The sequence below is a fragment of the Carassius auratus genome, chromosome 5 (genome assembly GCF_003368295.1).
Source record: "Carassius auratus strain Wakin chromosome 5, ASM336829v1, whole genome shotgun sequence".
Classification (NCBI taxonomy): domain Eukaryota; kingdom Metazoa; phylum Chordata; class Actinopteri; order Cypriniformes; family Cyprinidae; genus Carassius; species Carassius auratus.
Genome location: NC_039247.1, coordinates 27,626,599 through 27,643,492, shown reverse-complemented (window position 1 = coordinate 27,643,492; position 16,894 = coordinate 27,626,599). Strand labels below are relative to the sequence as shown.

General features: G+C 37.3%; 1 protein-coding gene across 2 annotated transcripts; it reads right to left on the bottom strand.

Moving 5' to 3' along the window:
• Positions 1 to 1,251: 1,251 nt before the first annotated feature.
• Positions 1,252 to 16,230, bottom strand: LOC113084542 (T-box transcription factor TBX5-A-like). 2 transcript variants are annotated; one of them, XM_026254880.1, is made up of 10 exons: positions 15,835 to 16,230; positions 15,702 to 15,737; positions 14,824 to 15,003; positions 13,754 to 13,848; positions 11,835 to 11,954; positions 10,707 to 10,854; positions 7,940 to 8,092; positions 4,860 to 4,951; positions 3,346 to 3,575; positions 1,252 to 3,107 (listed from the first exon to the last, which is right to left on the bottom strand). In XM_026254880.1, exons 3-10 carry the CDS (start codon positions 14,965 to 14,967, stop codon positions 2,521 to 2,523), a joined length of 1,569 nt encoding a protein of 522 aa, XP_026110665.1. In that variant the 5' UTR covers positions 14,968 to 15,003; positions 15,702 to 15,737; positions 15,835 to 16,230; the 3' UTR covers positions 1,252 to 2,520. The 2 variants fall into 2 exon arrangements, with proteins under 2 accessions (XP_026110665.1, XP_026110659.1); XM_026254874.1 differs by having other exon boundaries at positions 15,702 to 16,230.
• Between the last annotated feature and the right edge of the window lie 664 nt (positions 16,231 to 16,894).

The window sequence follows — 16,894 nt, the reverse complement described above, 5'->3', positions numbered from 1 at the left end:
TTCGGCCAAAGACCTGTCCTGAACCAGAGAGAGGCAAGCGACTGAAAAACACTAATAAACAGTTGTGAGAGCTGTGATTCTGTACTCAACTATAAACTTCATATGCATAATCATTGTTTGGAATTCTTGAATCACTATAAACAAACAAACAAACAAACAAAAAAAAAACTGGGAATACTTTAAAAATAAGTGTAAGTATAAGCTGTAAATGTATAAGCTAACATGAACAATGAGCAATGCATTTTTTACGTGTTCATTGATCTTTGGTAATGTTAGTAAAAATATAATCATTTGTTCATGTTAGTTCATAGTACATTAATGTAAAAAAATACAACTGTTGATTTATATTTGTATTTAATGCAATTTTATTTCTAAATGTTGAAATTAACATAAATGCTGTCAAAGTATGGTTCATTATTAGTCCATGTTAACTAATGTGGTTAACTAATGTTAACATATAAAACCTTATTGTAACGTTACTGAAAATCTAGCATTTGATTTGTGTGGAATCAATGTTTTACTTCCAGTTAAAAATAATTGAAAAAAATGTTTGTAGGCTTGTTCTTTCAGATTTTTATTATTATTATTATTATTATTATTTAAATAAGTTATATATTTTTATCAAATCAAAACAAGCTCCCATTTGTCTTTTGTCCTGAATGCATGTGTCATTTTTCAGACTTTTCCAATTTTTTTTCCATTTACCAGTTCAGCGATCCACCGACTGCCACTAGAGGTCAATGGTTAACTCCATTCTGGCTCAGAATGGACTGTTTTCTTAAGGGTGACATGTTGAAGATTTAGAGATAGGCCTCAGCTCAGGGATGTAATTGTTGGTTAAACCCCCTTTAATCCAAAGGACTTTCTATACAAGTGCTAATTTGTCAAGACCATCATTAATATCTGCTAATAATGCAAGCCATTCCTCAACCAAACAGATAACAAAACGAAGCACTTGAAAAGGCTTCATCAGTGAAAAAGATTGTCATATTTTAATGGATGTGCTTTACCTTCTAGGATAACACTATGATGTTTGTTTTTATGTAATAGTTAGTATTAGTTTTTTTTCCAGTTATTTAAATGGTGTTTTATCACTCTAGCAATCTTCAGGTCTACCAAGTCTGAAAATTCATTCCTCAAATCCATTGAGGTTATTCACGGAGTCAAGTGTTAACAGGCTTATAGCATGGCATTGTATCACGGCATGTATTTACACCACAGTCAGTAGAGTTGCATTAAATAAACTCAGAATTCAAGGAAGAATATTTAACATTTATTCTGTTTTCTATGTACATTTTGTTGTATGTACACCCAAGTAATTCATGTTTGCATGTTTTTGACATTTAATTGTAGGCATTCAAAATTTCAAACCAGACTGATGATTATGTTTTTCTGCATTTTCCCTCCCTCTCTTTTTCATCTAAAAAAAAAAGCTTGTCTACCAAACTCAAAGTAATGAAAAAAGTCAACCTAGCAAACGGCCTTTTAGGTAAAGTAACAAAGTTTTAAAATACAAGAAAAATAAATACTATTAACAGGAAGTATCTGCTTACTACAAGTGTCCAAAAATAAAGATCTCCTTACCAATGTTTGATGAGATATTGTATCTTAGATGTTCTAGAATAACATGTTTTTGTTATTCCCACTGTGATTGGTGCAAAATTGGTGAAAGATGTTACTCATCCGTGTACTAAAAGAGACACTGGGGCCAGTATGGCCCTGATGATAACTAGCTTATAAGTACTATTACACTATCAATCTCTTGTACTGTTCATTTGTATTATGTGCTCTGCTGCACAATTTCCAGCTAACATTTTTTGTAAAAAGTGCTCATTTATCCAATTATTTTACTGTCTTTTTGTATCATGGACCTACTGGTAGTTCAGAGTCATAAAGACGCATAAATAATCAGTGAAAACTGATTTAAGTGGGAAAAACTTGTAATACATCCCTGAACAAAATGTGCACCACCAAAATGTGTTTGTCTTGACCAGCTAAAAACCAGCACTTAAACCGATCTGCTGTGAATTGAGAGACCGATGGTGCTCACTGACCAGATTCCCATACAGGTTTACAGAAACCATCAAGCATAAGATCCCAAACATTTGTTCTATAATATATTGCCTCATACTTTAAAAGTACAAAGTTAAAACAACTCAGATAATGAAATGAAAAATGTACTTTAAACCTGGACTGGGTTCTTCAAATACTATGTCATCCTTTTCTTTTTTCAATAAAAGGTTTGTCAATAAATCTGCAATCCTTGTGCATTTGTCTTTGCATTGAATGGGAATAGTTCTTTGTCCCTGATATACAGTCTGTATGATGGAAATACATGTCTCATGTTACTGTCCTGCTCAAACAATGAGACATTCATTGCTGCCTCAGCCAGTTGAACTAGCCTCAAACTGTTTATGATACAAGTTTATGCTGCAAGCTCTCAAAGGCAGTGTAGATATAAAAAATATAAATATGCAGAAACGCTCCCTGCCTCCTCTTATGCTTCTTGAGAGAATCCAGTTAGCTGCTCTCGTTCCAGTCAGGCATAATGCTTACGCTGTGCACGGTGTGGTACTGGTGTGGGGACAGGGTGCGGGGTATACTATGAGTGTACAAGTACTCGTTGCCCTGCAGGCCGGCAGTTGGCGACTGAATTCCCGCACTCGGACTACACTGGCGGCCCAGCGACTGATGGGACATGGGACCCTGGTACATCGCATGGGTGTCGCCCAGCTGTGGTGAGGCATGGCCTGCGACGCCGCTCAATCTGGACACGAGGGTTCCTGAGGTGAAGTGAGCTGAGAAGTGCTGGTAGGGCAGTCGCTCCATCTGCTGCATGGTGGTCACCGAGCAGCCGGCGTAAGGTGAGACGCCCGCCCAGGTGTTGCAGCTGATGTCTTCCAGGCTGGGCATGGGCTCGGTGGATTGCGATGCGCTGGCATACATGCACGCTTGCCGCTGGCCAGACTCGGCCCTGTAGGGAGCGCCGTTAAGACCCAGAGACTGAGAGTAGCTAACAGGTCGATAGTAGTGATCGTCCTCACTAGATGAGCTTTCCACGTAGGTCTTCTTGTACGAGTGCTCTCCTGAGTGACGGTCGTCCTCAACTGCACAGATAAAATGGAATGGAAATGAACTCAGCACCATTTAGAGAAGTGGTTCTCATCCACATGTCTGGAGCCCAACACTACAGATTTTGCATGTACTTGACCCACATGAATCAGGGGTGTTTGATTAAGGTAACATGCAGGCTCCAGGAGTGCGGCTGAGAACCACTGGTCTAGAAATATCCCATCCGATAATTAACACTAAAGGGTAAAGTTTCAAGTGACATGATGGACCCACCTTTCCTCTTAATGCAGTGGTAGTCTTGGCTGTGTTCATGGGGCAGCGGGTAAGAGCTCGATTGAGGAAGCATGTCCTGGGATGTGCTCGTGACCCCGTTCTCACAGGTGTACTGAGAGCTCATGGCGGTAGGAGCAGACAGACCTTGGACATCACTGCCGAACGGACTCTGGCTGGTGCCAACCCGCTGACGTACAGTACTGCGAGGGACCACCGGATACTCCTTGGTGCTTTAGGGAACAGAACAGACTTCATGAGCCATGTGATGGCATACATTTACATGCTGTCTTTCAGTCAGGGATCTTGAAACCATTCCATTGGTAACTAACCACATCCACCATCGGCACACACACCATTGCGCCGGAATAATCTCTTCGCCGTCAGTCTGCGACGGGGGCTTTTCCATGCCAATTAATCAATGAAAGTTGTAAGAGGCACTTTGCTTTAATTCCTACGCTATTTCTTTTGAACCACTGACCTGGTTTTCAGTTGGCCTGAGTTTAACTAAGACCAGACCTGCTTCGTCTCAGTGTTTGACAGTGGAGGACAGATAGGATATCAGGACCTTTGACTTCTACAGAGCACCATGGTGGAGTTTCTTTATTCTCTCTGTAGTTTTATGATGTATTACTCTTTTCTTGTTAACGAATAGCGGTTTCCTTGCTTGTACACCACCTCTGGAGGAAACCTTCTGCTGAATGCATAAAGTCATGTTAATAGCAGCACTGTGTAAACGATTCAGTAGGAGAACCGTCCAGGCATTAGTTGGGTCTGAAAGTCTTCAGGTCATTATCTGGAAACTCAATAGAAGGCTCTCATGGGAGACATTAGTCAATTCTTTTTCTGCTTGTTTGAAAGTAACAACAGACAAAGTTAACTACGGTATGGAAAAAGTATTGACATTTTTTCCTAGTGTATTATGAAGTCTGTCATTTTTGAGTGGACAACGCCTGTGTTGGCTGCTGTGGGCCATACGACCAGATTTTCTGCTTTGAAAATGTGTTTTTCCGCACTCTATACTGCAGTCATCTGGAGAAAATAAGAACACGAGCCATGTGGTCTTTGCCTCCGCTGGACCAACTATATCACAACTGTTCTGGAGCTACACAGAGCTGAAAAAGAGATATTGCCATGGTTGAAGGCCAGTCAAATGGGAGTCAGCAGCTCCGAGAGTGGACGGTTTTCAAGAGGAACACTCAAATAACAAGTGTCCCCTCAGTCAAGAGCACTGCCTTTGTGGAAGCAGCGGTCTCTGGTTTGTGTCTGTGCTGGGTGAGTGTTTGTGCATTGATCAGCACTGCCCTGTTTAGTTTTAATCTAACTGCCCATCAGACAGTGCTGGTCAGGTCTCCTGTCAGGCCTGCTGTGAGTATATTCAGAGTGCCTATGTGTACACCTATATAAAGAGGGAGCTCCTAACCTGAGCTGCTAGGATGGCTGATAGGTTTGTTTATCACTATAATCATCTCTACGCAAGCACTCGCTCGTGTAAATGCCACTTTTCACAGACCCACCTCTGCATTCTTGACATGCGATGCAGCTCCATATCATCACTTCCACGAAAGCCCTTGGCAAAGGGATTGTTCTCGATCTTCAGCTGGGTGATCTGTAAAACAGCCAACACACTAGTGTCACCCTGCTTCAGTGTTTGTCTTCAGCACCTGTATCCACTGTTTAAATACTGCTGTAGTCTCTACTTTCACTTAAAACAAACAATGAGATTCTCAACCTGATCTGAACTCCAGATATCTTGTTATTAATGACATGAGAACATGACATCTTAGAGCCCACAGGACATTGTTTTATTTCTAAATGATGCATCCTGCCAGAGTAAAAGAAAATTCAAAAGAAGATGTATAGATGATTGGCTTTTGCTGCCTTTTTACTGTGTAGTAATGAATTTGTGAGTTTGCACTGACCACTGTTCTGCACTGAACGACTGATTGCTTTGTAAGTTTCTGTTAATGAGGTAACCCACTGGAACAATGCCTTTAGTCTTGTCTTTGAAACCACGTCTAATAGAATATTTTATTGCACAAGGTCTAAAAATGAGCATGAGATGCGCTGGGTGAAAACTGACAAATTATTCTAGTGGATTTCTCTGCTTGATCAGCAGATGATGAAAAGATTAAATCTTGAATTACACAGGCAGTGTTTTTTTTTTTTATATTTTTTTTTTTATTCTGCCAGAATTTAGAAACTGACATCTGTCAGTTTGGTTAAAGATTGGTGTAGATTTTTGTCTTACATAAAACTGAATTGTTTTTCTAATAATAATCAATGTTAATCCTGTCATCTTCTGTGAAATCTGTGAAATATAATTTGTTAGGTCAACGTAAAATATTTTGTATTTTGTAAACAGCATTTATTTAAAACTAATAATTTACTAAATGATAACTTTATTTTTTATTTTTTAATTACTTTTAGTCATATTTGAATCCCATTGATTGTTAAGGGATCAAATTATTATTAGTAATAATCTGTAAATATTTCAACTTTATATGTTATATGTTACTGAAAACAGACATTTACTTAAATTATAAAAGTCTTTAAAATATAGTTCGCAAAGGTTTGTATATAAGGTTAATCCCAAGTACCACTGCTAAATTAACAAAAGCAATTTGACATGATGCGAGTGTAAAGAGAGATTTCTGGCGGGTCTGAGGTGATTTTAGGGAGCGAGTCTTTTAATGAGACTCACTGTATCTGCAGGGGTTTTGTTTTTGGCTGTTGTGGTGTGTTTCCTAACAGGACCTGATCTTTGACACTACTTTGGCTCTCACTTGAGATGAGACCTTGTAAGAAAATATATAATAATAAAATGGCATGTTGTGACGCACCTTTGAGCTCTCATAAACGCATGTGCTTGGCAGACTTCACAAAACGGAGTGGTTTTGTATTACAATTTGATGCCCCTTTTAAAAGTGCAAACTAACATTTTTCCAAATATGTCAGTGTCCTTTTCGACCTGACTTGACGGCGCTTTGATGCGAATTCTTTCGAGTTGTTTGGCCACTACAGTTACCTGTTGTTTTCGTCTTTACATTTATTCAGTTTATATCTATCCTCTTATTATTCTTCACTTTATTGCTCCGTTTTTTTTTCTTCTTCACTGATCAGTTCAATTAACTGAAGTGCGGGTTTATTAAATCTTGGAAAAAAGGACCGCACGCTACAGCAGCAGGTTATGTATATAGCCTATAGGAGGAATAATATATAATAAACAATATGTGTCATATGCTGTAGTAAATTATGCTTTAACTTTTGTAACTGGTGGTGCAATAAAGGTTACATGATTGGTTACAAGTAAAAGTAATAAGCGGTGAAAAATTTAGCAGTGTAAATAATTAAGAAACCTAATCATGTCCGTTAATTAAAAAACAGAATTTGTATTTTTGTGATAAAAGCAAGGACGAAGAAACAACAACGTATGCACTTCATCTCAGCCAAACTCATCTATCACCGTCCTGCTGTTTTACTCTAATTGCATTCAATGAATAAATAGTGGCAGCCTACATAAAAGCGATCTAAAATAAAGTCTGCTAAATGTGGGCAGATCGATGTTCTTCCTCACATCAGTCAAATCATATAGCCTATTACACAAACCTGCTATCCAGATGAGTGTTAGACTCACCCGAAACGAAGTGTCCATCTTTATATTCTTATTTGCAAATATGATACGCACTTTTAACTATTTGGGCTGTTTGACTGCAGCGAAAAACGAGTTATTAACTGGACAAAAGTTACATTAACAACTGTCTATCCAGAAGTGCAACAAATGGGACAAAAACACAAACATGCATATGAACTTTATTAATAAGCAAATAGGCCTAATGTAATCATTTATTAAGGACACACTGTGCATATTGTTAGGCGTACAGTCATTTATCTCTTTATTTAGTTCTTTACACAAACGACTTTTTCCCACTTTTATATCATGTTCAATCAACGAGCTTATGATGACGAAGTAGAAATATCATGGTTGGAAGTAGACTTAAAAAACTAAATCGAAATTTGAATATTCTGAGAAATATAACAACTGACTAATGTCGGACTTTTTTTTCTTAATTTTTTTTTATAGGCTAAGTAAAATATGATGTTGTTTCACGCTGATTTGTATATGTAACAATAAACGAATTACATTATTAACTGTAATAAAGGCAGACTTTCAATTGATGCAAGACGAGCTTTAAAGAAAATCACTTAACTGGCCTTTGAACTGATCCCTTTTCTGAATTCAGAAAAAACCCACAGGTAAAGTAAATAAATAGATTTATAAATGCTTATTATTGAATATTATAAATTCGTTAACAGTTACAATTAGTAATAATATTTTGCTAGCAACACAAATAATTATCTTTGGGCAAATCTGCGTAGCCCCTAATGAAATCAAGCTGTTGTCATGCATTCTATCAAAAAGTAATTATAAATCGAATTTTTGTCACTTTCCTAGAACAGATTAAAGAAAAATTCTATAATTTCGTATATTCACAATATCGAGTCTTTTTTTATCTGTTGTTTAAAATGCTAAAAATGATCACAGCACGATAACCTAAAATTCTCGTCCCTCATTTTTCCCCGTCTATCGTCTTACCTTATGGTTTTGGTAAGATGTGACTGCAATGAAAGCCGTTTCTGGGAACACATGAGTGCAGAAAGCGGTGTTTTTGGATCCAAATCCGTTATTTTCATCTGCCTTTACGATGTGGATCCTCGGTTGATATTTATGCATGGAATTCAGGATAATCTGAAAACAAGAAATAGAGCGCAAATATAAGCAGACACCTCGCATCCACATGCATATTATTTAATTGATATTTTTCGATTACAGACAGTAAATATACTAGACATTTTATATAAAATGATCACACCATGCTTGATTAATATGATTGCGAAATAACATCACTTATTAAGTTATGAACTCTCTGAACTCTTTTCTTCTTGCTTTCAGCTGCGTTTTTAAACACTTTTTAAACACTTTCTCCATTTCAATAATTAGCTCTATGGCAATCCTAATTGTACTCTCGGATTTCTAGAGACACTTTACTAAACAATGTCTCCATTATTCTCCTTTAGCATGTTTTAATACAAGCGAAACTGTTTTCTCCATCTCTAAAACCTATTTCCAAATGCTATTGACTGTTCAAACGAGACTGAAAAGCTGTCTAAACAAAAGTTGTACAGTAGTGCTGAAAACTGATCTGTAGTAGCTGTTTTGCAGTGGTCACTTGTCTTGAGTATGAGTCTTAAGAAGAATATTATTACAATCACTTTTGTCCAAGTTCTTGTTGGCTCTGTGGGTTGTTTCTGTCAAGTGTGTGTGTGTGTGTGTGTGTGTGTGTTATGTAGGCTACTCTACTCTAAGTGGATTTTGTCTAAACTATGCATTCTGGCTTAGCATGCCAAGTTTACACACACACATGCATTCCTATTTTCCATGTTCATGTTTTCCCCTCGCATGCATTCTCCAAACAACTGCAGCGTTTCTGCTTTGATCAGTGGCATCAGTCCTCTCTCTCCGAGCGGCTCTTGGCTCAACACAACACTGAGACTTGGAAAGCAGGGCTCACTGTAAACTTTAAACACAGCTCTCAGCGGAGAATATTGCTTTTTGCTCAAGATCCACAGGATGATTTATTGTTGAAAGTAAAAGACAAAATGCATTGCTGTAATATCTGTGATGTCAAAATGAAATAATTCACAGTTTTGTGAAGCACCTGGCACATAGCCACACACACTGTCGGCCTACTTAGATTAAACAAGGATTGCAGGCACACAGTTTTGGCAAAAAGCTGAGTGGGACATATAAGAATATTTGGAGAACTGTATGGACATGAGAATTTTTTTTTTTTTGTGGGACCACCCACTGGGAATGCAGTATTTGTCTGATCTGGGGATGCCCTGATGTCCCATTTGCCCCTACAGTGTATGATAGTTTTTCATGATAGTGAGCGATCACTGAGGGCCATGAATGTTGCCCCGCTCTTTCATGTTGCCGACATCACAGCGACTCTGAAACACTGCAGATTAACAGCCTTTGTATACCTCTGTCCATCACTCATCACACTCTGTCATCAAATATAAACAGTTTGAAGCACAGTTATCCATTTTGACTCAAATATTTCTGGATGGCTACAAGAGACAAAGAATGTGTGGGCCTACGAGCGCTTGATGAATGGTACTAAAATGATCAAAGCCAAAGTTGTAGTTCGCTTCCATCGAAAACTGTCTTTCACTTGGAAAATTCAAACTGTGTTCCCATCCTCGCAAGTTAACTATCGCTTTTACTGGGTGCATGCTTTATAAGTTATCCACATGGAAATTATTCTGAGTTCTTTTCAGACATCTTTATCTCATCATCGGAGCCTAATTAAGACAGAGTTCTCAACTATTGGCTTGTTTTATGTATTGCCTAACAAGTTCTTACTGCAGCCCTGTTTCTGAGGCTAGTAATTATAAATAGGTCTGAAATTATTTCAGCCACCTGGAACAACAAACCGACAGATTGTTATTTTGGTCGAGAAGCCGTATTTCATTTATAAATCCCAAGGCACTATTTCAGCACAAAAGGGGGCATTGCCAAGAACCACTGCAACCAATCAAAAATGCATTCTGGACAGAAATTTACAACTCGGCTCACATTCCAGTTTCCTATTTCATTCTACCAGCTGAGGTTTGGCAGGAAAACAAGCCTGATCGACCTCAACCTTGTGATCAGAGCTAAACAGCAAACTGCTTGCAGTCACAGATATGCATATGAGAGATCTAAGCACCATCTGTTCAGACACAGACACAAAACTTCGTTTTCTAATCTGACGCTTAAGGTGATATGGCGTGTCCAGAAATCCGAAAAATGTTGAACCTCCTGCTCTTTTAAATGCAACTTTTAAAGCAACTATTGAACAGCTCAGCTTGCAATAGCAAAAAAACTTGTCTACATTAGTTCACTGTGCATTAGGCTGAAAGTGGATGCTACAGATTAAATACTCCGGTTCCTCTCTCTGAATTCAGTGTTTCCACGTCTGAGGCTGTCTGCCCATGTTTCTGTTGTCCCAATTATCATTACCGGATTTAAGATGTGTTTCGGTCATTACACTGTTCTGGCTTTTGTCAGTAGCACCTCTTCAGGGGTGGATATCCTGATCTAGAGCCTCGATACAATTCACCCACAACACTACCTGATCAGATCGACATGTGTGACCCTTTAAAACTCAAATCCTCTTTCTCTGCTGTCATTTCTGTGTTTTTTTTTTTTTTTTTTTTGTGCTGATATCAAGTAGCTACACTATTTTGTCAGTAATATATTTGTTTATTCAAACAAAATGTTTCAAAGCAGATGCATGAATCAGTTATTCACTCACATGTCCGAAGGGATCAAGGTGGTTGTTTGTTAATTTAAGCTTCTGGAAAGACACCAGTTGGCGCATCCAGTGCGCTCCAGTGGTTGGGGAATCTGGATGCACGTACAGCCGTCCCGGCATCGCAGGCTCTGCTTTCCCTGTCACAGACCTGAGTTGTAGTGCAAAACACAGCATTTTAAACACAATTTATTCTCTGATTTATGCATGCCTTTGCTTCATTGTAAATACACATTGACTTCCCTAAATGCTGTAGTCTATAATACATTAAATATATTATATCACTTTTATCTTTTTCTGTCAAGTGAGCATTGATGTTGCTCTCTGCTGTGTTAGGGAAGTCACTGTGACAGGTTTTAGATTCTGTTTATTTGTCCATGCATTAATTATTACAAGGATAATTTCATTAAAACTAAAAGATGTTTCCTTTATTGCAATAGAAATGTGATCCAGCCTACTACCTCCCATTCATCATGCATCACTGTATTGTAGCCTACATAATGTCTTTCAAAGACCGGTTAATTTGGTCAATGGCTAAGATGATGGTTAATCAAGAGGGCCATTAGTTCCAGAGCTTGCACTGAATGGGTAATTATCAGGGATATTGGCTTGTGGACATCCTCCCTCAATAACCTCAACAATTTAAAACCACTGACCCTAAAAAAAAAAAAGGAAAATAAAACAAGTAGTGCAGCAGATGGAATTGCCTGTACAGAAATGCGAAAGTGATTTTTTTCTCATCCTTAACTTAAACATTTTAAAGTTTCAATTGTTTAAACTGAAATGTAAAAATTAATTTAGGAATAATTTAATGGACACTGCTTTCTTTAATTATTCTGTGTCCCTCTGCTCTGAATGAATGATCCGAACTGTATTATTTGACTAATATGAATGTGTTGCACCATCTTGATGATCTGACAGGTCTTGTCAGGAACATTTGAGAAGGTTCTCTTTGGTGCTAGAAGGTGGCTATGGACAACTGAAAACTTTAAACGTTTGCTTTAAATGACTTTGAAAGTCTTCCAGAAGCCATCTACTTGAGTGAAAAAAAGTAATGTCAGAAATAAAATAGGCAAATAAATAACCTGCATTAGTAACTTTGTCTCTTAATAAAACAATTGACTCACGAACCATTTGTTATCGGCGAACTTATAGCGGTGGTCGTCCGCTGGCACAACATCCATCAGCAGAATGTATTTAGTTTTTGGGTTCAAGCCGGTGACCTTCACTTTGAAGCTTGGGAACATCCGCCTGTGGATAAAAATGGGAAAATATTACAACACGGATTGTCTACAAGATGTGTTTAAGCTTTTATTAAATTATACTGACATACTCCTACTACAATTATTTTTTTTACTTCATTGTAGATTTGTTACAGGAGAAAACAGATTATAGCTACTCATTTAAAATACACATATAGCCTAAATCAATCATTATAAACCAGCCTATAATATTTATTCTCAAGCGTACTCATGGAGACGATCAATCCACAAACAAAGTTATTGATCGGCGAGTCGACTACACTTTCAGTAGCTAGATAGTTTACTAGTTCCATGAATGCTAAAATGCTAAATCTTGATTCAGATTCATTTTACCGTGGGCGTAGATTATAAGAGGACATTTTAAAATCAAGAAACAAAAACAATGGTATATTGATGAATAAAATTATGAAAGTGTCAGAAAGCAATAAAAGCAATTTACTTTCCGTGGGCCATTTTCATATTTTAATGTGTTCACTTTAACAAATAAAGTAGGCCTATTAAAAAAAAAAAAAAGACAAGGACAAGAAAGACAAGAAAGAAGGAAAAAAAGAAACCGTGGTGTGTTCATTTTATTAATCCAGATCGATAGGGTAGGTAATGTAATGTTTTTATTTTTCTTTTTATATTATTATTTTTTTTCTTTTTACTGCACTGACTGGGAAACGATACAAAAGCCAGCAGTGTGTGCAGAGAGAAAACCAGTTTTTGAAAGCTGCCGCGATGTGACTATTATGAATAATACAGGACAAGAACTGCGAGACAGTTTACTATCTTGCATACGGACTCATTGAGGCAATTATAACGTTAAACATCAACATAATTTCCAGCGATGATCTCGGTATTTCTCGATCTTTTTATCCTCTCACACTGATCCTATGTCAAGCAACAAAAAAGTCGTAGTGAGGAGTTCATGCCCACTTATTTCATTTTTTAACCCGCATCTGATTGTTAATGAAAGAGGACTACACGCTTTCTGAAACACTAACTTTTAACTAACTAATATTTTCTAACACTTCTCAGCAAACAGAGAAGAATAACAATAGTGCAGATCTAAACCACCTCACTGCTGCTAGCTTATTAACAGTTAGTAAGTAACCTTAAAACAGACCTACAACTAACAAACCTATTTAACTCTATATTTCAGAGACAATGCTGTTAGTAGGCTGTGCGATGCTAATAAATAAATGCTTAGTTAAGCTAAGTTTTAAAGTGAGACCTAAGTTTGGTGCATAACTTTAACAATATTGGACAAATCTGCATCAATAATAATAATTATGCATAATAATTCGCATAAAAACTAATCTTAAATTATGGAGTCAAACTAATTCTGAGGCCTACATATTTACTGGAATTATCTTACTGCTAACATTGCAAAATGTTGTAATCTGAAACTTTCAAAATACATTCTTAATAAAAACAAATAATTCAAAATATAAATAATACTAAATAATATAAATAATAATTAATAATATAAATAACGTTGATCTATACCCCCAGGCAAACCACACTGTGCCGTTAAAAATCAAAATGAAAAAAAAAAAAAAAAAATCTTAATATGTCCATTGCAGTAGGAAAAATATATAAAATAATAGATTCATTTATAATGAATATTGTTCAGTTAGTATTATATATTTTTTAATAATAGGCGAATTAGTATTATAACGATTGTAATTATAAATTCATAATTATTCTTTGTGTTATTTATTTTTTATTTTTATATAGGTTATCCGAGAACTACATAGGCTATGCAATGCATTTTCGAATCATTTGTAAATATTTGTGTCTTACCTCCCTGCTTTGGTGATGATCATTTCAGTTCCCACTTCATGAAACTTGGTCCACAACTCTCGCTCGTGCAAGTAAACTTTTATCCCTTCCATTCCCTTTAAACAGACAGATGCAGACATGGAGAATGAACGCAACGAATGCAGATACTAGCAGCTTTTCAAGCATTAATAACGGTGCTGCCACTCCAAATGTTGGACTAGAGTAAATCACTGTAAACGCAGAATATGTTTTTATTAATAAACTGAAAAAGTAAGTTAGTAAAAGTTTAAGTTAGTAGGACTACGCTACATAAGCATGCTAGTAGCACTTCATGTGAATCATTGAGTAGACTAAGCTAAAACTCAAACACACAATTGGATTGCTTTAACTTAACGAATATTTGTCGAATCATCACGGAATGACATCATATATATATATATATATATATATATATATATATATATATATATATATATATACATGTATGTGTGTGTGTGTGTGTGTGTGTGTGTGTGTGTGTGTGTACTAGTTAGGCGACTGTCAACTATTCTTACATCTACGCGGAGCCAGATTTTCAAAAGCTCGTACACACGTTCGTGTACACGGAATTAGCCTACTTGTAGTAGCAATATTTAGTTAGATAATTCTGTCAGTCCATGTTTGAATGCTTTTCGATAGCACTCGTGTAGCCTCTGTAAGAAGTATGTTTTGCTTTGATAACTCTCTGATCAACAGTAATTGATGAAATTACTGCACAGCGTTATTCATATTCTCAGGTCAGCGGCTGATCAACTTGACTCAGATCTGCCAGTCATCTCATACCTAGCAGTCCAAATCTGGACATCCGACATACTTCTGTTGCTTTTATATATAGCTAGGTATAAATACCATAACACACACCCTAACTTTTAAAAACATATTTATCATATATATTTTTAATAGTTTTACAAATAAGGACGTCCCCAAAGGAGGTATTAAGAGGAAGATTTGGCTCACTTCTGGGTACAAGTTTCATCTTAGAAGTTTTGGTCAAGTAGCCACACACACACACACACACACACGCACAAGAATAACAGTAGTAGCCTAGTTACCTGTTGAATGTAAGTTGTCTGTGATGACGGAGATTTGCTAACGGCTCCATTCTGCTTGTCTGGTTTACTATTGTTTTGCAATTCTTTTGACTCGGTGTCACTCGGAGAGTTTTGGAGCCGAAAGGTGTCTTCGCTGTCCGCCATGTCAGAAGGGCCTGAGAACTACTGCGACCGCGAGGCCTGAATAACAGAAGAAGAAAAAGAAGAAAAACATCACTTACTTTTTAAACAAGCATTTCAGTTTTTCAGTTCCCTTCAGACTATTTTGCATTACTTTATTTACACGTACTCCCTTGATTGTAATGCCATAAATTCTTACCCTAGGCCTAACCCTTTTATGATAACTTTCAACAACAAACGAAATCTACTACGATATTAATCAAAATCTCGAAACAGTATTAATGAACAGGCTACACTTCGATACGGTCCCATAAAAACAGTCCAGTGCTTATCATTTTGAAATTTGTCTGCTCATATAAATTATCCAGGTCAAGACAACTTTCTTTGAACACAAACACATACATCACATTAATATAAAGATACACAACGCATATGCCTGAACATATAGATAGCCCATTTTAAACTCTTAGTCCTACTCTTTTCCATCATGCTCCTATCAAAGACAGGAATAAAATCATCGCACGGGCCTCTATTAGAACTTTCTTTGACTCAGGCACAAATCCCCAGTACAAGTGTTTGATAAATAGCCTAATATTTCGCGATGTTACCACAATTACAGCTACTATGTGTCACAGATGTCGCAGTTATGTATCCCGATGTTTTTTTTGTTTTTTTTTTCTGTAAGCAATGTCTGTAGAGATGGCCTGTAGTGCAACAACTCTAAATGAATCAGATGAAGCCGAAGAAACTGACATTACCTTAAATTCCGATGCAAGGCAGAGTTTTACAAATCCCTGAAACGGTACAAAACGCTCGTGTCAGTTCAAATATTCTCGGTTTGATAGCGAACTTCCCTTTGAATGTCAAATATATTCCAATTGTGTAGCTCACGAGATTCTGCTCTGTGCTCCCATGGATTTCCTCGCTGATGCAAGGATCTTCGTCCAGCAAGCGTCCACGTGAGTAGGTATATATCGATTAAAAATGCGAATCTTTCTTCATGTGGTGGTGATGGACTTGCGCTAATGGCAGTTCTCAAGCCTCCAGAGCACAGCAGCCCTTCTTCTTCCCTTTAGTAGGCTCTGTCTAGTATTCCTCGAGAAAAGAAGCACGATCTCCTCCTCCCTCCCTCGCTCTCTTTCTTTCTCTCTGTCTGTTTCTCTAATGGTCAAACCCTGTGCGCTGCGCTGGAGAACGGAAGCGCTGGGACGAACCACGTAGGTAATATGGGTCGGCTTGCGATGTGGACACGCACTGCCGTGACAATATCGGTCCACCCACAGTATAACTGCACCCCACATCACCCCCACCCACCCTCCCTTCAGAAGCTCTGCATTCTTGAATGAGGGGACATTTTAAACGCACATAGCTGTAGGTATAATACAGTAGGTGCGCGCGTCGTCTAATTGTAGCCTACACGGGGCAGCACATGTAGCCTACGTGTGCAAGATGTGCATTGTACAAACATCTGAAAGACGTCTGTATGTTTTACACACATTCTTAATCATAAACATCTTAAAGACATTTTCTTAACGCCTATTTGACATCGGATATTGCACATGAGCAAACACTCTAAAAAAATCGTCTTGCAGATGTAAATGCAGACGTCAAATAGATGTCTCCGTGATGTAGGCTACTTGTGTTATATCAGGGACCATTTGCAGTGATGTGTTCATGTGTTTTATTGTAAGTCTACAGCTTGTTTTTATCGAATCAGGTTTTTATTTTATTTAACAGTGTGTAGATATGTAACAACTAAAGTGTCTTAAATTAACAATAAAATAGAGAGAATATTGTGATTTCCTACATGCATGAAAGCTTTGGTGTCCATTAGTTAAAGGATGGAGATAAAAAAGCACTTAGCCTAAAACAGATACATGACATGCAAAAACCCAGAGGATTTCATTTGATGGGACGTTAACGTTTGTAATGAGAAGTCATATAGGCCTTA